Source organism: Nilaparvata lugens, chromosome 3 (assembly GCF_014356525.2).
Source record: "Nilaparvata lugens isolate BPH chromosome 3, ASM1435652v1, whole genome shotgun sequence".
NCBI lineage: Eukaryota > Metazoa > Arthropoda > Insecta > Hemiptera > Delphacidae > Nilaparvata > Nilaparvata lugens.
The window spans coordinates 75708223-75732494 of NC_052506.1; the positions used below are offsets into that span (position 1 = coordinate 75708223).

The 24272-nt window shown below is 34.7% G+C and overlaps 1 protein-coding gene across 1 annotated transcript in view; it reads left to right on the top strand.

Moving 5' to 3' along the window:
• The window catches only part of LOC111051918 (carbonic anhydrase-related protein 10), a 117050-nt gene that overhangs the window by 51084 nt on the left and 41694 nt on the right, over nucleotides 1-24272 (top strand). The window contains exons 3-4 of the mRNA XM_039424594.1: nucleotides 22530-22666; nucleotides 23381-23572. Of these exons, the coding sequence (XP_039280528.1) occupies nucleotides 22530-22666; nucleotides 23381-23572 (329 nt within the window). The remainder of the gene's footprint in view (nucleotides 1-22529; nucleotides 22667-23380; nucleotides 23573-24272) is intronic.

Below are 24272 nucleotides of genomic sequence, written 5' to 3' on the forward strand. Positions count from 1 at the left end.
GCCTATATTTTTAACTGGGAAACATTGGATACATTTATCGACCATTTTTATGATCAAGGAATCAAGTATTTTTTATATATTTATTTACTTTTGTGGTTAGGTTACTCTTGTTAGTGAAATTAAGGTTGTGATTGTTATATTTTCAAAACAATAATGTATCCATTGAGTTTGAAACATAAATATTTACACTTCAAAAAAAGTTATTCAGTTCTTCAACTCCCCGAAACATCTCTACTCACATTTTCGTAGAACAACTTCAATGAATGCCATTGATGAATTAGAAACAGAATACAGAATAGATATTATTGAATACCGTAATCAAAAACACTGGATTTACAATATTCTGTTTACTCAACAGTGACTTGAATGATTGAAGTTCAGCATTTCAGGTAAATGTAATGTCTATAAAATATAATTTTATTACAAATTCAATCACGTTTTAAATAATGCAGTATAACCTTAATTTTACGTTTCATGCGGCTACTGGCCGCTTGGCCAGAAAAGCAGAAAGGCCAAATTGACATATTGAATATAGAAATTGGCCATTTTTTGTTTATTGGAATATGGGCTTAAGTACACTCAACAATAAATTTTCCACTTTTCGACCGAATTTGACTTATGATGCATGATTTTGGACCGCCTTGACGAGCCGAGAAGAATGAAGTGTAGTACGATGAAATCTGAGCATTGTGTCAGAAGTTATAAGTGTTTGAAATTTTGATCCTTGAGGTGTCCTTAAGCGCGCCTCTCCACTAGGAAATACTGAAATGAAGTGCATCTAACGGGTGATTCTCATAGAACATAATCTTATGAACTCATGTCATTGTGCGAAATATCAATGTGAAGACTATGTAGTTGGTGATGATGGTTGAAGCTGAAAATTAGGTGTTTTTCACAATACAAGGAGCATTGTTGTCAGGTGTACCTGGAAATCTATATGAGATAGAGCGCTCTTCCTGATCTCAGATTGTAGAGCAAAAAAATACGCCCAGAGGGATTTTAAATTATACATCTAAATGGTAACAATCGGAAGATATTGTTGATAAAAATCTAAAATTCATCAAAAATTGATTTTCTCTTCAAATTTCAATCATTTTTGAAAAATCATAACTCAGTACTCATTGGAGACAGAGAGTTCCGAATGATCTCATTTTATTCAGAATTTTATATTCTAGGGAAAAAGGCGCAGAAAATTTTTCTGTCTGATCACGAGATTTGGCAGAAATAGCTGAAAACTGGAAAATGAGCCGAAAATACGAGGTTTTTGGGCCACTCTGTATCTAGCACAAGGAAATTTTGCATGGAGAAATTGGTTCTGGACTTCTCTTATGTGCCCAAATAATCAGAACTACAATATAAATTGCAAGCACACCCCCTTTTTTATGTCTATATTGACTAGACTATTAGGTGCCGTCTCCGTTTCGAAGGTTGGCAATCATCAAGGCGATTTTTACTCTTGAGACCGCAGATCGAAATAGGTCATTATTGCTGCATCCAAACCAATCCCGAAGGTTCTTCAGCCATGAGTTTCGTCTCCTTCCTACGGATCTCTTTCCTTGGACTTTCCCCTGCATAATAACTTGAAGTAATTGATATTTTTCTCCTCTCATAACATGTCCCATGTATAGCAGTTTTCTTCTCTTAATTGTCATAATTACTTCTTTTTCCTTGCGTATGCGTCTCATCACTTCTACATTGGTCACTCTCTCCACCCATGGAATCCGTAGTATTATTCGATACATCCATAGCTCAAATGCCTCCAATCTCCTCACATCAATGTCCTTCAGCGTCCAGGCTTCCATGCCGTAGTAAAACAGATAACACATAGCACCTCATCATTCTTATCTTCAAATCAAGGTCTAGATCTCGGCAACAGAAAAGCTTCTTCTAAATTATAGTTCCAGAAAAGCACTAGAAAACTAAATCAATCTAATTTAAGGACCAAATATAATAGATAGAATCATATATAATCATGTGATAATGATAAAATTTGATCAAACAGAGCAAGGAATAATAATTATTATTCTATCATTATTATCATCATTCAATAATACTCACCTAGTATCAAAATAATTCCAGTGAGATGATAATAATTTCAATAGTTCATATCCACATTGATCCTTCCTCAAGAAACTACTCTCTCTACTCTCCAAAATTCACTCCATGTGCATAGAGCAGAGAATATCATCCACAAGAATCAACTGCAAATCCCATTCATGCATTTACTTACATTGATGTAATTTGTTGCGCCGGAAAGGTTGGACTCTTGAAAGCAGCTGTGTGTACTGTAGAGATGTCGAGCGAGGTAAGCAAACGACAGGAAGGAATTTCTCTGGGTCGGGGGCCGGGGGGGGGGCCGTCTGTAGAGATGACATTCATGTGGGGCGAATGGGGTTTAAGCCATCCTTGGGGAGAAAGAAATAAGGAAGCGTGGTCGATATCTCATCTTGTGCCCTCACGCGAGCTACATGCTACGCTCGTCACCCATGATACAGTCCAACAGGTACCTTCACCTTTGGATCAACATTCTACACTATCTTTCTCCATCTGCGCTCCACAAAAATTTTGAACGTATTACATTTCCGTAAATGGAGATTAGGCATTATGCCAAATGATTATAACAGCTATCAAAGAGTAACTTACTCGACCTAGAAGGGTAGCTTCTATACTTTTTCATGAAAATACTTTAATAATAGGATGTTGGATATGGGGCAATTGAGTTAACATAACATAATGAGAGAATAAAGTTAACATAACATAATGAGGGGATCAAAAAAACTATGGCATTGAAATATTCATACTCTTTTTCAATCACTCCAATTTTACTACCTATCACTGTTTCACATCATATTTACAGATTTACTCCATATTCGCTGACTCATTATCATATAATTCTATCTCCTGATCATTATGCAGTAATATATATCAAACTCTTAACCAATGCAGTTAATACGATATATATTTTATTTTTTATGATAATTAGGGGATAACATAAATACAATTTGGAAAACCTGAGAGCTTCGATAAGAATAATGATTATGTTATCATACAATAATTCATGTTGTAACTTTTGTAGATAGGTAATAGAACGAAATTCTACACGACAACACAAAGTCTAAGCAGAAAATTTACACTACACACAGATATGTTGTGGAATCTCTTTATATGTAGGTGAAATGGGGAAGATTCGCACATGTAATATTTCATGTTAGATGTGGAACTAACAATAACCTATTTCATTTAAACTCATAGAAGATAATTATTTTCTCAAAATCAAGATGTAAATCTAGTCTTCATCGTCTTCCAAGGCTATGAAAATCAATAACATTGAGATATTTCATGAGAATATGAGAGAAATATTCGCAGAGCATTGTGTGTGGTTGAAATCTGAGAATTTTCATTCAGCAGAATGGCCATTCTGTTCTTTTTCTGATCAGTGTCTGTGTCCGATGCACTGAGTATCAATGTTTCATGTCATACAACTCTAAAAATAATATTGTGAGATCTGGATTTGACGTTCGATTTTTCAACAATCACTCTCTGAGTAAACATGCTACGCAACGTGATATTCGACATCCGCATCACTTTGAAAGGTACGGAGAGAGAGATGGTGAGTGAGAAAGGGTAGGAGAGGGGTATCAAACCCTGTTTTTCATTTCTCCAAAGTTGAGGTATTTTTAAACTAACTGAAAGATAGTCAAACGAAATGTTGAATAGGGAGAAGCATAACAGTTGGAAATTGTACAATCGAAGGAGGAGGGATGTGTAGAATATGTGAGTAAGAGTGAGCAAGTAGCTGGAGAGAGTTGGTGAATGGAAGAACGCTAGGCTTTCAGAGTAGTGTTGTCAAATTCGAGGTAGTGGTGCGACGTGAATCTGTCAGGCGCAGAGCTTGTGAATCGTACAAACAAAACCGAACTTCTGATTAATGGCTTTTGTTGAAGTAGAACTCAAATTTATTGCCCTTACAACTGAACCAAGTTATGGGCTTCTTACTGCATGGTCATGGGTTCACTGTCAATGTTACCTGTGGCTGTAGGCGGTTAGTATTAGATCAGTTAATGAGTAGGCTACCAATAGTCTCATTACTCTCGAATGATTTCACAAGTCATTGAAAAGGTAAGCTATCTCTCAAACAACACATGCCTTATCACTTCAAGAAAGTGACAGACATAGCACGTTAAATTAGTGGTTACTTTTCTGAATTTGATTACAGACATTCTGGGAATTCTGAATATTGATCAGTAGATGCGAGAACACTTGATAGATTAGATGTGGAAGTATGCGCTTTACCTATACCGTATTTTTATAAGTACCATAGATTAGATCTATCTACTTGATGTGCATGTGGTAGTAGGACAATATGATAATCCAACCTTGATAATTATTATTAATGATATCGTGAATTAGGACGGCTAGAGAGTGCTTAGTTTCTCAAGCTACATTGATTCGAGTTCAGTGTTGGAATGTGAGAACTGTCTTGACACGCATATTCTCCAAGCATACTTTTTTAAACAGCAATTTGGTAAGATAGCTGAGCTCACTCAAGCGTTGTTCATAATGGTGTCAGAGTATCAGAAATCCTGAATCTGAATCGAAAGTGTAAAATGGTGGAATCTTTCAAGGGGATATCCTTTCAAAATGTATGTATTCAGGGCTACTTATTCATATTTATAGAATAGCATTATAATATCTTTTTTTGAAATTGATATAAAATAATACATAAAAAACAAAAATTAAAAATACTAGTTTGAATGTTCCACAAATCATCTTGTCGTGGTACATCGATGATAATATGTGAAACATCAAAACTAGTAGTTGTAATTTGTGTTTTTGATCTATTATCTCATATTAATTTCAAAAAAAGGGACTATAATGCTACTTTATAAATTTCAAAGGGATAATTTATTGATGTGAATCATAAGTGCCATTTGAAGTAAAACTGTGCATCAGTGGTTTTGAATTTTCAAGTAATATATGCACTACGAGTTTGAATGGCGGGAATGAGAAGCAAACTCAATAAAATTCGCCTTTGCAGCTTGACTTGATGACGAGGAGAAAGTATTGAATGATATCAGCCAATAACATCCAAAATGTGTTTCATTGAGTGGAAGACAACATGAAGCTGAGAGAGATAAAAAGTTATCGCTTGTTCTGTCCATGGAAAATCGAATCGCCATGCCGGTATAATTCAATTCATCGCCTGAAAAAGCAGTCGTGGGAATCGCCTGGAGTGGACAATAAAAATGGAAGGGCTGAGCGATGTGCGGCACTCGAACATGCTATTGGGATGAGGCACAATCATCTGCCAGCCCGTTTTCTGTGATCTACTCCATACTGTTCTATATTACTGTAGTTCATCTGCTCATCTCATTCCACTATATAATAACATCGTACTATCCTTATCAAAACATAGCTTTTAAAAGTGAGTGGAGAAATGATCATCATAGATATCATAAATTCTACCGCAAATTGAAGCAAATGAATAGATTATAAATCATGAGATCTATCAGAAATATTACTAACGATGTTCAATTGGCACACTAATAGGAATAATGGAAGTTGCAATGTATTTTTTATGGAGTAGAGTCAACATGGATAAATTTTCAATGTGAAAAACAATGTAACATATTACAAGTTACATATCAATCGCATTTCCTCAACTTATTTTGAATCATTAACTTTCATCCATGATAAAAGAAACTGAACAAAAACATGAATTATAAGAATGGAGATTATATACTATCAAAAGACAGTCAGATCTTGGAACTCACGTGAATTATTTCGTTCTTGTAGTCAAAAAAATTAGGAGGGGAAAACTTTTCCTTTCAATATTTATTGCATCCTGCTGCTTTCAACTCTTTCCATTGCTTGGTTTCCATAGGCTAAGATGAGTGAAAATCATGGATTCAATGAGAAGGGAAGTCACCCATTGGATATCCAGAAAAGCTGTTCGAGAACACATTTAGAAAGTCACATCTTAGTGGATCTAGGAAAATTGATTCATGAGCATTCTCATAATACATTTTCAGCATTTCCTTGAACATATTTCCCAATGATAGATCGCAAATGATATGGCGCAAGAGAATTTCGAGACTCAGTATGCAATAAAAATCTAGTAGGTCATCCCTCATGAGCACAAATGCTGACAACAGCATGTTCCATCAATATCGACAGTTTTGGCCGTTGAGATGAATGGTATAATATGATCGTTTTGGATGCTGGACTGGCATTCCAGCCGTTGCACAGGCGGACACAACACATCAAGACACATGACATCTTGCATCTATTACACATAAAACTGCTTCAAAAATATTCCATCGTTCAGATGGGTGCCTCACGGGTGGAGACAATATTTTCTAGTCTCGTCGTTTTGCTGAGCCGAGAAGAACGAACTGGGGGAAAGGAAAGCTACGAATCATAAAAATGGAAATATGTCTGTCGCTGGTAAAGCACTCGCTAGGTGGCTGACGGCATCTTCTCTCAATTTAGTCTGCGCCGCGACGCACTTGGCCGCAATTTATTCCCATACGAGGCAGGTCGTAACACGGCGCACTCCGCTTACCACTGCAACACGCGTGTAATGCTGGTTGCAGATGCTGATCCTTCACACACCAACAAGCGATCATTGACTCCTGTCTGCTCTGCACTCAGAGGCTCCGCGGAATCTTTCAAGCTCCACCTAACTTCTGAAATCATGATAATGCTTTTACACCACGTTCCGTATTTCTTGTGAAGTTGACAATCCATTACACCTGAACTGTACTTGAATGAACAATACGGGGGTTTTAGAAGAACAGGAAGTTATATTCTATCCGTTTAGAATAACTCTAATATGCAAATCTTCATCTTGAAGTTTTTCAATGCTTTTAAAAATTTTCAAATGGAATGTTCGTATTCAAGTGAATCCTTTGCTGGGATTTAACAGGTAAACAGGTCCATAAACAGGTCCCAGGCTCTAACCCCGGCTGGATAGGATATTTTTTCTCGGGCAACTCCTGTGTTTTGGACGTAAGTTTCGGGCTGCCTCAAGACCGTCGTCATTTCAGAGACTGTTGAACTGATCAGATGCATCTTGAAAAAAACTGACACGAGAACTTAGCCAGCTAGGACAATACATATTCTTTTACTGAAAATATGTGAAGTATTCGTCTGTCACAGACCTATAAGTTGATGAAGAGATTTTTCAGTCATGGAAAGTTAAATCGTTTGGAGAGTGATTATAGTCAATCAATCTTTATAGTCTGTCAAGAAGACATTTGAGAATAATAATAATTATTGTAAGAAGAATTCAATGTTTTTGAATTCATTCATAAAGAGATAGTTCTAAAATTGCTTACCATGAGAAATGTTCAATTTATAGTAGAGCAGATTATGACTCTCTGCGAAAAGAGCTGACCCGGTATTTGATTATTTATTGTCATATATAATTTGAACAGTTTTCATTCTTGTATAGAATACCTGCAGTAATGTTATTGCCTGGAAAGTCTCGAAATTTTACCATTTAAAAATGTTTATTAGAATTGGAGAATTCGGAAACTATAACATTTTTTAGTAATAGCAACGGGATAATGATTCTAATTTTTCCGCTAATAATTCAGGTTCTCTGAATTTAATTGAAGGTATTAACGATCAGTCATAGAAGTAATCATGCAATAAAAAGTCAATATCATGCTATTCGAAAATTTTGTACGGATAGATGAGTGGTTGCGTGTTCTCGATGAATTCATCACCGTAATACATCACTTATCTGAATGAAGAGACCTTGAAGTGAAGCCACTTAGGGAGAACACAGCTTAGCGGTCCAAGTTGGAAACACAGGGCGGCAATGTGCGAAGCAGCAGGCAATATAATGAGAGCGGATCCGAATAAGTAGATGAAATTGAACAAAGAGCCAGGATTCACCTCTATTAAAACAAATAGCGTGAAGTGGAGTTGCTTGAGACGAACTGGTGCAGACAGGAGGTGGGGTGAGGAATAAGAAGGAGAGGAGCGAGAACGGGGAGGAGCGATAGAGGAGTAATAATGGGACAAAAGATGGGCCTAGCCGTAGCTGATAACAGGCTCAGCCCTGAGACGCTCGCTCCCCATCTTAAACAAAGGGATCTCCTTGGAGCGCGCTAATTGTCTATCCCGCTAATGGCAGTAATCACCTCGCACAATATTCGGTCAGATCAAAAAGGCTTAATGATATTTGCGCAAAGACTGTTTCCTTTATCCCTGCTCCTTCTGTGATATTCAATTTTTCCCCTCTCTCCTTTCTCTCCTCTTCAACAACATCCTTCCAAATGGTATTGTCGCTCGCTTAGCACATTCTCAAGGTAAGAATTTCAATTCTGAATACTCAATGACTCTTAAATGAGTTCATGAATCACATTAGTTATCACATCACTAACGAGTAATCTCTCTCATAAAATACAATGTTCTTCACTGATGTTGAGGTCGTTTAAATTGAAGATTAGTTTATTATTATTCCATTGAACAAAGCAGGAATCATGCTAACAATTCAATTTAATTAGCCTATATGAGCATGTACAGTGCATCATTAGGAACTATATGTACATATCTCCTTCATAGTTATTATACGGTCATTTCCAAAGAATAGGGACATGGGAATCAAATCCTTTGAAAGAAGGAAAACGAAAATTTACAGAGCAAACAGATAGTTAACACGTAGAAGAATACGATGATTCTATATTCAAAATATTACTATACCAATAACTTGTAGAATCACTCATCTTTGTTGATGAAATATTATTATCATACTTTAAATGCTCTGGATACCACTTGAATACATATAAAGTAGAACTCCAATTTTCTGAATTTTTCGGGATTAGACCCCATTAGGTTGATCAAAAAATAGAATATTAATTTGTATTTTCAACAAAAAAAGGGAAATTATGGAAAAATACATTTGAGTATATGAAAGAATAATTTACATCAATTATTACCCGTTAAATACTTTACCGTATAGATTCAACTTTCTCAAAATAGTATTATAAGTCTTTTTCAACATTTTATCTGGAGTTTGCGGAGATAAACGGGAATTTCGCCTTTTTTCTTCGAAAAGCGATTAGGAAAATAGGGTATTCGGATAATCGGAGTTCGGATAATTGGAATTCTACTGTACAATACAACTTTTATAATAAATCACTATATTGCTTGACAACTTAATTGAATAGATTCATTCGTACTCACTTCGAAATAGAATAATCGTTTATGAAAAGTGAAAAATACAATCGAGATTATTAACCGGATAATAGAATTATTATTTCATCGTGTTCGTTGAACTTGATGAATGAAAATTAGAAGTCAATAACAACTGATCCACATGCATACATACAGAGTAAGACCTATGATGAAGCTATTAGCACCAATAAAGTGACCCGAATCTCAGTGATAGAGGTGGAAAATTCATTAAGAAATGAGCCTTTGACATTTTCGTTGCTGTGAAACGGGAATGATAATGGATATTACTCCTCACAAATTTCTGTCTCAGACCTTTGAAACTTGCTTGGATTACTCTCCCAGGACTAAGACAGCTTTTAAGATCAAAAGCTCTGCAATAAAGATGAACAATCTTAGAATCAGAGACTTCCTGATACTGTAATTCCCTATTCGAAATTTAAAGAACATCACAAAATAATTAAATTTTTGACACAATTCGAAGTTGGTTAACAAGAAGTTTTAATCAGTACTTCAAACTTCTTCAACATCTTTGATAATCTTGAAAAACACCTAATACGGAAGTTAATTTATGTTATAACTTTCTGAAATTGATTAATTTAATGTTATAGCTTAGGTATTGATATTATTGTTTCATAATCTTGAAAAACACCTAATACGGAAGTTAATTTATGTTATAACTTTCTGAAATTGATTAATTTAATGTTATAGCTTAGGTATTGATATTATTGTTTCATAATCTTGAAAAACACCTAATACGGAAGTTAATTTATGTTATAACTTTCTGAAATTGATTAATTTAATGTTATAGCTTAGGTATTGATTTATTGTTTCAAACTTCTTCAACATCTTTGATAATCTTGAAAAACACCTAATACGGAAGTTAATTTATGTTATAACTTTCTGAAATTGATTAATTTAATGTTATAGCTTAGGTATTGATATTATTGTGATGTTTTGGTGGATATATAATATAATCTACTTGAGAGTATAGATGGAATAATAAAGAGAATAATATTGATTGGGAGATATGCTCATTTTCTTGGTTTTCAAGACTCCAGAGTAAGATCTAATTGAAACTCGAGGTATGTTACTGGAATAATGTAACTTGAACTGTGCTGGAACATGTTAAAGATTTAAGTAACTGTCCACAAGGTTATCTGCCTCCAGTATCAAGAACGTCTTCTGGAATTGTGGCAAACAGGCAGTGATAAAAGAAGATAGAATATTGATGGGAAATGAATACTTTCCATACATTTTCCAATATAGGTCCAATTTCATCGTGTTTGATCAGATTCGTAATCACTCCCATTGCCAATCACTTGTTTACATGACCACGAGGAAAAATCAATCATTCAAAATTAAAAAACACGGTCTACGTCAAGCTGCAATCACAAATCAAAATAATTACATCTGTCTGAGATAGGAATCCATTAAAATTTTGATCAAATATTTATGGAACTCTGTGTGCTATAAAACGCGTAGCTGTTTCAATTTCGAACAAACCGTTTGTTTATCAATGAAAATTATTGGACTTCATCGGTCTATTTCTACCTTTATGGATATGCCAACATCAAAATCAAATCCTTTTCACTTCCTGTTGAACACTGCTCAGCAATCAAGGAAATATATTAATTCAAATAATCATTCAATGTTGTTGTCCTATTTGGTTGCTTGTGAAACCTCATCCTTTGATCATATCATTGGAATTCAAATTGTTGAAAAATACATATTTCTTCTCGTATTCCATCGAGGTAGAGCATTTGTTCACACACATTTCGCGTAACAAGTTTAAACTGTATCATTTATGAAGATTGTTACAAATACATTGAATGTAGAAGTTGGAACTATATATTTTCTATTATCTGTAGATAAGAGAGAATTTATTTTTTCTAAAGTTTGATAAACTAATGAAAGTTAATCAATCGCCTCTTGTCATTTTGCAAAAATATTGATATTAGCCTAACATACTAAAGAGAAAAAAATGCAATATTCAATGACAGAATTGTAACTTCTCATTATGATAATCGTACTCTTGAAGATATTCTTGTTCAATAGTTATTTGGTGGTAGGCCTGATCACGGAATTGATATCATGGATGTGTGAAACCCAAACACTTGAGACATCAAAGAGTGCATCCTCCTCTTCAGCAAAATAATATGATCTCTGTAAACAGGTTAGTAGCAGCTCACAACACACATTAGGTGTGAAGCACAAACATTAGCTATCAAATACTGATGCCTCGTGTGGTACGGCGCTATTTGTCTTTGCGTATGTGAAGGACTCGATATACCAAACACTCCACAGTGTTGAGTGTCATTCATCCACGCTCAAAAACTATCAATAGGCCTACACTTCGACAAGAATGGAAGTGGAATCATAATGGTATGGTGCAATATGCCTTAGCAGAAGAAGTATATTATTATTTATTAAAATGTATGAATTCAGGGCTACTTTCTTGTATCTATAAAATAGAATTATAGTACCCTTGAATTAATAAAATATTTAAAAACAAGAATACAAATTGTAATGTAATTACTAGTTTCGGTGATCACACCATCACCGAATATTTAATATTTCATTAATTTTTCAAGGGTACTATAATTCTATTTTATAATAATATTATTTATTAGTTAGAGGATTAAACCCTGAGAATGAATTCCATTTATTACTGAAAAAAGTAATAAAATGACTTGACCATGTTATCGAAATAATCTTCCAGAAGAACGATGGAGCAGCTAGTTGGAGAAATTCAAATGAATTTTATATAACTTCTAGCCTAGTCAATAAAGACATTGATGCGCAACAAATTAGGGGAAAACTGGATTTTTGCAGGGTGCTAGTATACATAGTACATAGCCTGGAACCGAAGAGTACCCATCGTTACAGCGCTCGCCCCATCCCCCCCCCCACAAAGGACCCCTCGAAGTTCTGCAATATTCTCTTGAAACTCATATATCTCAGCCCCAAATCAAGATATCGATCTGATTTTGATTCAATCCTTTTGAGAATGAATAGGTCTACAATATTAATGTCATATAGAATTCCATCGCATATTCCATGACACATTACGCAAAAGAAAAATATTAATCATACGCCTGTTTCAGCTGAATCACTTTCACTCTTGACGCCATATATTAGAGTGATTATCTTTCAAAGATTTTGTCAAGAGCAGATGAAACCTCGGTTGTCGCCAAGGAAGTATTTATTCATGTCTACATACATACCATGTATGGAAATCACTATTAAATTCTCCATGCCTTGCTCTATCATATCAAAGAACGCTTTGAGCACAAAAACTTGACTTGATCCATTGAAACCTTCAACTGCTACACTTGGATTCTCAAATTCAAAATTTCTCTCACTTAAGGTGGATGTATACGAAAACTCTTGTCATGTACTGAATAGTAAAACACCAATGGGAGCATCGAATGATGAATGAAATTGAAATTGAAACCTAAATATTTCCATTCACAAACATTCTACTCAATACAGACTGATTGATTTTATTGAACTGTGAAGCACAAACAATGTGAATGTTTTATTATTATTTTTCACTTTTGGTTGACACGTGCTACGAATTCATCAATGGCATCATAAAGGGAGTCAGGCCCGGAGCATCATTCCCTAATTGAATATATGAACCATTATGTGTGTATAATACACATTGACATTCTGTAACAGTTACTCTATTGTTTCAGAGTTCTATTGTTCAATGAATATTTGTTGTATGTCAATTTCTAATTGCACACTCAATTCTCTTTATACTGTATTCAGTAGTAGATGGTTTTGAAACTGGAATACTAAGAAGGTTTTAAAATTGCAGCAATCATATATTGCTATAATATGATTCTCTCCAATCATTCATCTAGTCATGATACGGCTGATATTGTTGTTTTGAATACAGAGATATTTTGTGTAAAGAACACGCACATAATACATCGAATTCAATCGAAAAAAATGAGTACCCTGGAACGTCTCAATAGCAACAAATTTTTCCATATTCAATTGAACAGAGAAATCAAATCAACTATGATCGATTGAAGGGATTTATAACCCTCCATCAACAGATATGGTGATGGATTGTCTGCTTATCTTCACAAATTCTGGAATTTCATCAGAAGAAGTATCCCCTCAACCTTCTCTCAATAACATCACCACTGGATTATTGACGGGTCATTAGAAAGAATGAAATTAAATCATTGTGTCACAAGATTTAAGCTTCATGTTCGAGTGATATTTCTCTTCGAATCACTATTGACCTTTATCGTCGTTCATTTATATGATAATTTTACTCGAGTTTTGTTCAGAGACCCTCTCTTAGACAACCTATTATTAGAGAATATCGCTATAATTTTTTCAGATGTGTTAAAAAATATTCTTGTATTCAAACAAAATGTCGTGATCAATCACGACTCCATTCTATCCATCATTTTATAAACATCTAAATGAGTGATTGGACCTTAGTATTTGTTGTGAGATAATTACCACAGCGCCAACATTGCGCTGAAACATATCCGTCTTCAACGATCAAACATAAGCGGAATCTCGTTTGGATGAATATAAAGTAAGTCGGGAGCGGAATGTTGGGGAAGTCTCCCCTCGCCACTGCTGTTGCTATCCAAATTCGATAAATCAAGTGCAATCGGTTTGTGTTTGCTGCAAGACTGATGGCCTGTTTTTCTGCGCTCAGCAAACATTTCCTCAACAGAGTCAGCCGGAGCTCTCTCAGCGGCTCTATTTCAAACACCACTGATTCGATACACTCGGCGAACATTAATAAAACGCATTCAATCCATCTCTCTCGCCAACTCTTTATTTTCCTCTCCTCGCCTCACACTTTTGTCTCATCGTTTCCAATCCCCTATTCTGGTCCTAAATTTCAATTCCTCCATTCTACCTCTGGCTGCTCAACTGCTTGGTCATGATCATCCTGTTAAGATTGTCATTGACATTAATCCAATTATTATACATGAAGATGGATGTTGGAGGGTTCATCATTGTATTCGCTTATTCAGTTTCTTGTTAATAACCTCCAGTGTGTTTATTTGCATGACGGAAATGATTCTCTATTAATCACATTTTTCACACTCTTTTGTGTACCATAACATGAATGGTTGGTCAAATTCACAAATTCGGGGCTTAGAAGTTAAATCCCGTTTTAATAACTCTAATTTTAACATTATTGACGAAACGCTTCAGATAGTATTGCAGTTCCATTATAGAACTGGATCCCTTGGATCACACTATAGAACACTTTTCTTATAGATTAATTTTCTTCTTAAATATGTTCCTTATAATATTACTTCTCCTAGCATGACAGTATAATGATTGCTATTCATTTTTGATCTTTTTCATTTGATTTGAGAGAAAAATTATTTGCGAATCTCTTCTAGTGTACGATTGAAAGTGTCGTCTGTCGTCATTCGAATTTATATTGAGTAATGAAAATTTAAAACCTAACTTTATAACTAAATCAATTAACCCGGAAACTCTCAGCTCCATTAGTCTAAAAATTGAAAATCTTTTCCGGGGCAACATAGACCCACTTTATTATCTAATTTATAAACTCGACAATTATTATATTGTTTTTCTGTGCACTTATATTTTGATTATCAAGTACTTGGATTATTGAGAAAATTCAACATCCATAGATTATCATCCATCAACAGAATTGTTTCATGTGTACTGCTGTTATTAGATTAAAAAATGTATTTCTTATTTTAGAACTCGTGGCTGGAGCTCAAGGCTTCTTTTTCCAGTCACGCCCTAAACTATTGTAATTTCATGATTATTTTCATTCGTAAAAATATTTCTTGTATTTGGCAATAGATTCATTATTCATTCATTTTTTCGTGATTGAAATGCAATTCTCTTATGGACTTTGGAGAGGAATATTTATCTACTGACTTGTGTGTAAGATAATAGTTCAATGGTGCAAAAGTTTCTACTCTAGGATTTTAGGCTGCATTTGGAAAATGATATAATGTAAGATTAGAGATACGATTGAAGATATGTATTTTACGATTTTATAGTGAAAAAGTAATTGTAAACTAGTTTTTCATAGAATACATGCTCATAAGAATACGTTATAAACTACCAGAATCAATAGTTTATAACTCCAACCGATGAGTTCATAAATTGGAATTAGTAAGAGGTTAGTAAGGACTCCCAATTTCTAACCCACAGTCTTTTGAATACCTATATAAAATTTGAGTATTCAAGTAATAAACTTGATATATTCAAGTGGCATGTCTTATCTATGGACAAATAGCCTACACGTAGCTCTAGAAAATATTACATTATTGAAACTATTTCAATAATTGATAGAATTCTTAGAAGAATGTGGCTAGTGGCTTCTGGTGGTATTCTAGTAGCTTCTTACTAGAAAAATTTAGTATGAAAAACAATAAAGAAGAGTCTAGGATGGAGAATGCATATCTCTTCTAAGACCACAATTAATAAATTTGAGTCATCTGTATCTCAAATTGTGCAATGTGTGATTGAGAGTAAGATTCTCTGAGCTGGTAAAGTAGAAATAGCTTGAGAGATTGGCATTGGAGGAGTGAAATGGCGCGCGTTGAACGCAGCAGTTTTCCGGCTGATGCGTCCGCATCAAGAGACTCCCGACATTGAAAAGCGGCGCCAGTTTATTAGGCGGGAATTGTGTAAACATTGTGCATGAAAGGGAGTGAGTCAAGTCGCTACTGCTGCTGCTGCTGCTGCTGCTGATACTGCTGCGATGGTGCGATGGTATTTGCGTGCACGCCGCGCCCCAACAACTGGCATGATTTGCTCCAAAAAGTAAACTGAATGAGAGGTAATTAGAGTTTAGCTGAGTTGCATCTTGTTAGGCGGATGAGCTCCAACCAACGCGCATCTTCGGCTTCTTTCAAGAGTAGTGCTGATCATCGCCAGCAAGCACTTTTCGCCAAATCACATCTTCTGTTCCTCTAATCCGCCACTGTCACTTGCACATCCCATTCAAAAGTGTCACTCAAGCATACACACTTGACAGGCTACAGTGAGCGCCGTACCATGTTTCTCCATGTATCAGGAACGACCACTTGCTTACGTGAAAATGATACATTTTTTAAGCCTTCATGTAATTATAGAATCAGAGACAACTGATACAATTAGTACCTACGCTATATTTTCTCTATGGTAGAATATTATTGCTGGCTTTATCTCCTGGAAGCATCATTTGATTGCTATGATTACCAGAAACAGATTCAATGGAAATCATAATATTATATGATTATATAAATAATATTACAAATTGTATTAGAATCGATTATTAATCATTTTATTTGATTTCAATTTCAATTTCTGAAGTTTAGTTTGATTCATTGCAGCTGGGAATAACGTGTTTTAATAAGGTAATGGATGAATCTCTACGATCATTTCGATTTATTAGTTAGCGAAGATTTTTTCTCGGTAAGATGTTACAGTTTCAATAACCAATAATAGTGACAGATATTATCAATAAATGTGAACAATAAAGTATGAGAAATCTTCATGGTATGATTTATATTACACATTTATTTCCACAATCAAGTATATTTTTTTAATTTATCCTGAAATTTTTAATAACTCTTACAGGGTTCTTCAGGATGAATAAAGTGTGAATTAAAGAAAACTGGATGACAGGAGCACTTATTGTATGAGGATTGAACTCTTAATACTATTCATTACTTGCGGAAGGAATAGTTCCAAGATTAAAATGAATGCTATATTGATTTTTCATATTCCTTTAATAGCTCAAAATCTATTTTAAATCACACATATAATATAATTGCAAGTGAGATTTTAATCAGAAAGTTCATTGTTAGTACTTGAAAGTTAATTTTCATTCGTATTTAATGATGGTGAGAACTTGTCAAATTTACAACTTTCATAACGGTCACAGACCACAGTCACTGTAATTCATTTCAACATGGGCTACTGGTGGAAAGTGCGATACATATGTATTATACTGTATATGAACTGGATGAATATATCGTGTTGAATAAAAATAGAATGAATTGCATACAGACATAATACATGTCTTCATGTATGATGATATTATTTCACACTGGAATAAGAACTTAGGATTCTCAGTAATGATTTTTTTTATTCTGAGAAATTGAAGTACGATAAAGATAAAGATTACAATATGATAGACTGGCTGTTGAGTTGTTCGAGTAATAATTTGAATCCAAGTAAAACACGCTGAACACCTCAATTACTCGCGGTTCACAAGTTCAAATGTCTGGCTGATTTGAGGCAAGACGATTTACGAAGAATCGGATCTAATAACTTGGTGAGAGAAAGTTTTAATAACTCTGTTAACAGAACAATGAGCTTACAATCGAGACTGCTTATTAGAAGAAAAGATGAGAGATCGAGTTGCAGATAATAGGGAGAAAGGGGAGGAAGTGTGGCTCTGTGATTGAGGAAGTTGGAGAATGGTGGGGGAGGAAGAGGAAGAGAAAGATCTCAGGTGGCGTTGACTGTGGTGGAGACTGTGGCCTGAGTACCTGGGCACCTGGGTATTGCTTCTTCTCCTGTCTCATGAATTCCTCTTATTGGCGAGAAAAGTTTGCAAACTCTTTCTTTTTCTTCAAATGAGGAAGAAACAGTCAGGCGAGACAAGAAAAAAGGAAAGGTGGAAAAGACCTGATTAAAAGAAGTACGGTAACTGGATAGGAGGGTAATTTCTACTCTCCTCTTTAACTTTTTGTTGAGGCTCTGATATACGGCGTTTGCAGCTCCTTCGGCGCCAGTGGAAGTACACCGGGAGCAAAGATCGCTAACACAATAAAACTTGAGGATATATATTGTCTGATTGTACTTTAAAAGTTGGACCGGCGATTGTTCTCCATTAATTAAGTCTTTTCTCTTCAGTCTTGAACAGGAATTTGTGGTGGGAAGAAAATAACACAGCATTCCTCCCTTCTCATAATATTCTTCAATCAATTATCTAAGCTTGATCTGATTAATACTATAGATAGAATGGAATAAATTGCCGTGAACTCAACGATACATAATGTTTGAACAATACTACTTCCCAATACCGTGACACTGTGAAAGGGAGTCAAAATATGAAACAGATTTCTTACTGGAGAATTATGTAATTAGAGTAGTTTTGAGAATAACAGTATATTGATGATACATGTCGAAGTGTTTTTGTAGTTAAATTTTATAATATCGTAGAATTATAAACATAAATCTAATTGGGAGTCTGCCAGCTGGGAGATCCACAATCAATCTTTCAAGAGGGTTTCAACAAAGTTCATGATTCTCATAGCTCACTCAACCCAGCAAACCTCGTCTCCACAATAATTCGCATTCAACTTCTTGGATCTAATATCTCTCTGAAGAATACACTTCTCCCAACTAACTGGTGGGAGAAGTCTTAATTAAGATCCCCATTCTCCACTTGAAGCAAGTTGAATATCAACTACGAGGAGTAATATCTATTCAACAAACCGCTCTACTATACGATAATTTAGGTTCATCTACTTCATTATTCATAGAGATATAAGATAAACTCAACTCTTATCAATTGGCCGATATCCTTTGAATGGATTTTGAATGCAAAAGTGGAGAGCAATAATAATTAGTGAAGCATCTCTTGCTTATCTTTAGAGCTGCTAATAAAATAATAAAGGGTAATAACAAACAAAAATATTCCATAACTGATATTAGACCTTTTCCGATATCTTCAATTTTTTCATATTCTATTTCGTTCGTATTATTCTTATCTTGATGGCATGCAATAAATTGAAACAAATGTTCGATTGCGAAGGAATGATTAATGATAAAAATAATATTACAATGAATATTACAATAAACAATCATACATTACAATTCTAATATACTGTACAATAATGAACAATCATACATCAAAATCCTTATACAGAATAATCTATATATCACAATAAGCAATAATATTACAATTATTATCTTGCTTGTTCGTTGAAATAATTCATAATCAGTAACAGAAGGTTTCTTCTGAAGAGACCGTTTCAAACTATCACCAGTTCAAATCATCTTGGTAATCACAGTATTTTTCAGAAACACTCCCTCATGATCACTATTGGAACTGACAATTTTCTCATGAATACGGCGGTATTAGAATGCCACATGGTTCATGAGAACTCTCTATACTCTTTTGTATCAAAAACTCGTTAGGTGCATTCTTATATATCCGTTCACAGCTTATAGGTAATTATGATGAAGATTATTATTTTATAGACTAATAACAGTTTAGGAAAGAAGTTATTGTTTCAAAAACAGTGTGAATGCAATCAGTTTTACCGCCAACACTGAAAGTTGAAAAACAGTTCTGAATCACCAACCTCAAATAAACTTTTTGGACCAGAAAAACTAATGAATTCTTAATCGGAGAAGGTGACTAACACATCAATTTCCAACCAACCAGAAGTAATTCGAACGGAGAATGGAAAAACTCCCAAGTTTCCCTACTTTTACAATCTTTCTCTAAGATCCGGCCAAGGATTTCATTAGAGAGTGAACCAGTGTCCTAAAAGATATTAATAGCAGTAATATATCTCCTCAGACACTGTCGTTCATCTTAATGCTTTTATTGGCCTGTACGGTGGTTGCTGAAACGGACAGAGAACATTTCTCATCGAAGCCTTGTGTGCTCTATTACGGCCCACACCACTCACTCCTTTCTGATCTTTAATAAATTAAGACTACTTCCTATCAGTACTACATTGATCGTTGTTGAGAAATCACAAAGAGTGCCTCCACTTTCCTCATCAGCTTCAAGCTTATTGAAAAACTTTCAAATAAAACAATAAAAAAAGTCTTGTTTTAAATTTTGTTAAGGAGTTCAATGTTTTGAACATCCTTTGATCTCTGAATTTTATTTATTTTTGTCACGGTATTGGTTTTCAATTATATAACGACGTTGCTTCTATGACTAACTAGTTAATCGTGTTCATGAATAATGTTAAATTGAATGGAGAATGAAAATTCCTTCTTAAAATATTAATTTTTAAAAATTAGTGCAACAGTTGAATCGTGCAAAATAACAACAATATTGATAGTGCAATCAATAACAACTCCAACTGGTAAATGCTATTATACCACACTATACGAATCAAATAGGCTACTATTCTCTTCGGAACGGTATTGGAAATTATCCTCTATTGGCACATCCTTGAACTAGAAGTCCTCCTGCATAACTAATGATAATTTAATTGATGTATTCAAAGTTTCATCACAGTATTGAAATACGAGGGTCATTTTCCAACCACCGAATGGCCATACATGTAAGACGAATGTATAATTGAAAAATAATAATTATTCTATCACTTAAAGTTGCTCATGATTATTCCTCAACGTGATCGCTGTGAAGATTGAGACGTTCCCGCATTTTTCATACCAGTTGGATATAGCTCGACAGCAATAATTATTGATCTGGCCGCGTCGATCACAAAGTTTTTTGGTGGAGAGGACATACTGTTCAGCTCTGTGAACATCGCCTCCCTAAGGCATGATGGCTAATGATATACAATCTTAGGTTGGAAAAAGTGATCATAGTATAATAATTATGATATGAACCCATATTATACTGTTAAATAAAATTAAAAATTGTTTGTTCTATTCTAATTTACTTTTTCAGATTGTGATTTGGTGTAGAAATTGAAATGGACGTAACCTATGTATAATATTTGGACAATTTGAAACTTAATTGGGGAATTTAAGACGTTTTGGTCAATAGCCTGTCTTTTCTTTTCCCATTCCTGTATTGTTTTTGCTAACCTGATAAATAAATAAATAATTAGTCATCAATTTCACGGGAAACATGGACTGCCAACAATATTCTAAATATTGAAGTCAAACAAATCGAGAAATCAATTATTCACTTTGTCTTGAGAGTGTTGATATGAAGTTATTAGGTAGTTGTTGACTGCAGCTGCGGAAAGTGACGGTGGCACAAATTGCATGTGACCGGCTTCATTAACACACACATGCCATCTCAGCAGTGTTGGCCTCGTGGTAGAATGTGAATAAATCCAAGTTTGCCCCGGCACAGGGTGAGAAAGGGAATTACTGTGGCGTCATTTGTAGTTCCTGGAAACAAAAGCAATGCCAGATAAAACACATAAGTCGTTAGCATCACGCTCCTTGCCAGAAAAGCGTCGGTATACATTATGGTCGCCTCGACAGGAAACAATTTCTGGCCCTAATAATGGACCAAGCACCGCTCTGATTCCGGTCGGTACTCCCGCTGCCGATTTGTTTGAATAATACAAATCTGAAAAGCATTGCTTTCCACACAACAAAGGCTACTTCTGTTCTTCTCACCCCCACCCACCACCCCTTCAATGTACCAACATAAATGGATTATACACACTTCTACAATGTTTATTCAACTTCAACCGAATCTTTCTAATGGAAATCCAGCATGAGATTATTATTTATCAACCTATCGATACCTTATGCTCATGAAATGCATTGATGTCTCTAACTATATTCTCTCTTTTTGAATAATCTTTCGACTCAACGATGGAAAGGTGGAATGGATAAAATTCTCTCCTTACTCTGCGGGATATGTTTCATTCATAATTCTTTCATATCATCATGGAATACTCTTACTAACTGATTTTCCGCAAAATGATTCATGTAAGCAGATTAAAATGGAATAGGTTACTACTCTACCAATTTTCAGAAACTCTATCATCGGAATACATAAGAATAATGCACTATTCCAACTTCCAGAATTCAATTTCTTGGAAACGATTGTATGCTATTCATCTCAGTGAAAACAATGATTATAGTCTTTAATATAGGGGTTTATCTTCATGAATATAAGAGAGTTATTGACAGGAATCAGGTTAATGTATTGTCCTTTTGAATTCTATTACTGCTAATTCCGCTCTTGATAGAAAATCACTCCAGTAAGAAACATAGAATACCAAATAGAGAAGAATCATTTGACGAAGTATCAATCAATCCCTTGATTTATACTACCAGTAGTAGGACTATCTATACGTTATGAATAGTGGAACGTACCTCATTATTGTACACTACTTCATGGAATACTGTGAGCTACCTATTTTTCATGATTCTCAGTATTGTACAATGAATATTTATTTGAATTACAGATTAATATTATTGAAATAATTGAAGTTATTAAGATGAATAGAAGTGCCAATTCTTCAATGGGTATGAAGGGGTATTCGATAATTCAATATCCAATCCTTCAATAATGGGTATTAAAATAGTATGTGGGATGTAATTAAAACATGAATCTTAATTCATGAAAATCTGAATTAATTTATTTTTCAATCGAATTGATCTGTTAATTGATATTTTGCTCACAGGTCCAGCATTCTGGGGACTGATCAACCCCGAATGGAGTCTGTGCAACAAAGGCAGGAGACAGTCTCCCGTCAATCTTGAACCAGGCAAACTTCTTTATGACCCCAATCTCCGTCAACTACAGCTCGACAAACACAGGGTGAGAGATCAATATATAACACACTCCCATAATATATTATGTAATTTACCGTTTCCCATACTCTTAATAAGTTTACCAACCTTTACATCATCTGAATAATCAATGTCGAACTTAATGAGGGGGATTGTTCTATTATATTGTGACGTCACACAAGACGAGGGAATTATGATTCACCCAGTCGTTCTACGTAAAAAAATGAAAAGTTTTATAATGGATGAATCAATCATCCAAAAAACTATGATCAATCCCAAGCAAGTAACAGTTCCAACATTTCGTTAGATTATCGAGAATTTAAAATTGTGCATGAATCATTATTCATAAATCGTAGTGATTTATGTTGGCAATGAATTCTTTTCTTGATGAAAATGGAACAGTTCAAATGAAAATGAGTCACTTTGCAGCGCAACTCAATACCATCGCCCTTTTCAATTTGAGTGACACCATACAAATTTGTTTGTGAACATCTGTACCATAATGATCATTTGGAACATGTACCTGTCTGTCTGTACTCATCACTGTTGCTGCAATATGAATAATTCATTGGATCAGCCTGACCATCATTCACGATTCACTGTTCGCCAGTCTATATGAATTGACCGTGCACTAATTTATATTGATGGGTGTATTTGAAGCTGAGTTTTGTAGTCCAGTGGAATGGTATTTGTCAATTGTGTGTAGATGGATCAAGAAACTCGCAATTCATATTTTTTGCAGGTTAATGGACTAATAGGAAATACGGGTCACAGTGTTGTGTTCACCGTCGACAACACAACTAGGCATCATATCAACGTGACAGGAGGTCCGCTGTCCTACAAATATCAATTCCACGAGATACATGTTCATTACGGACTCCATGACGAGACGGGCAGCGAGCACTCCATTAACGGATATACGTTTCCTGCAGAGGTACGTGCTCTATCTGCTATGCTCTCAAATACAATTTTCTATTTTTAAATTTTCAAAACTCGTTGCTGGGCTGGCCTCTCCTACAGCCCAGATTCATGGAAAGTGTGAAAGACAACCACTGTTATTAATAATATGAAAATAATATGCTTTTAATAAATTCACCAATTATGGGAATCATAGTAATTGATGAAAACCTTAAATGGGATGTTCATATTAAATACATAATCTTTTGAATTTTACCAAGTTAACAAAATTCTTAATAAGAACCACCTGAAAATGATGCATCATGCTCTAGTCCAGTCAATTCTGCAGTATGGCATAGTTGTTTGGGGAGGCTGTTTCAACTGTCATATTGCTGGATTATTTGTAGCACAAAAACTGATAGTTTAAACTATATCGAACAAATCCAGGTTCTATCCAACGGATATGGTTTTTAGTGATTTTGAGGTCATGACTATACGTCAATTATACATAAAAACCGTACTTATTAGAATGATATAGATCCGATTTTCCTCTCACATTAAACTATACACTTAATTATTATAATCTGAAGGCCACTGCTAACAAATATTCAACCTATAACACTAATATTCAATGTATAAGGAGAAAGTTAATTTACATAGGTACTAAAATAATAAACCTTATTCCAAATCACTTCCTCATGGACAATAAAATCAGCGGAAAAATTAAACTGGATATA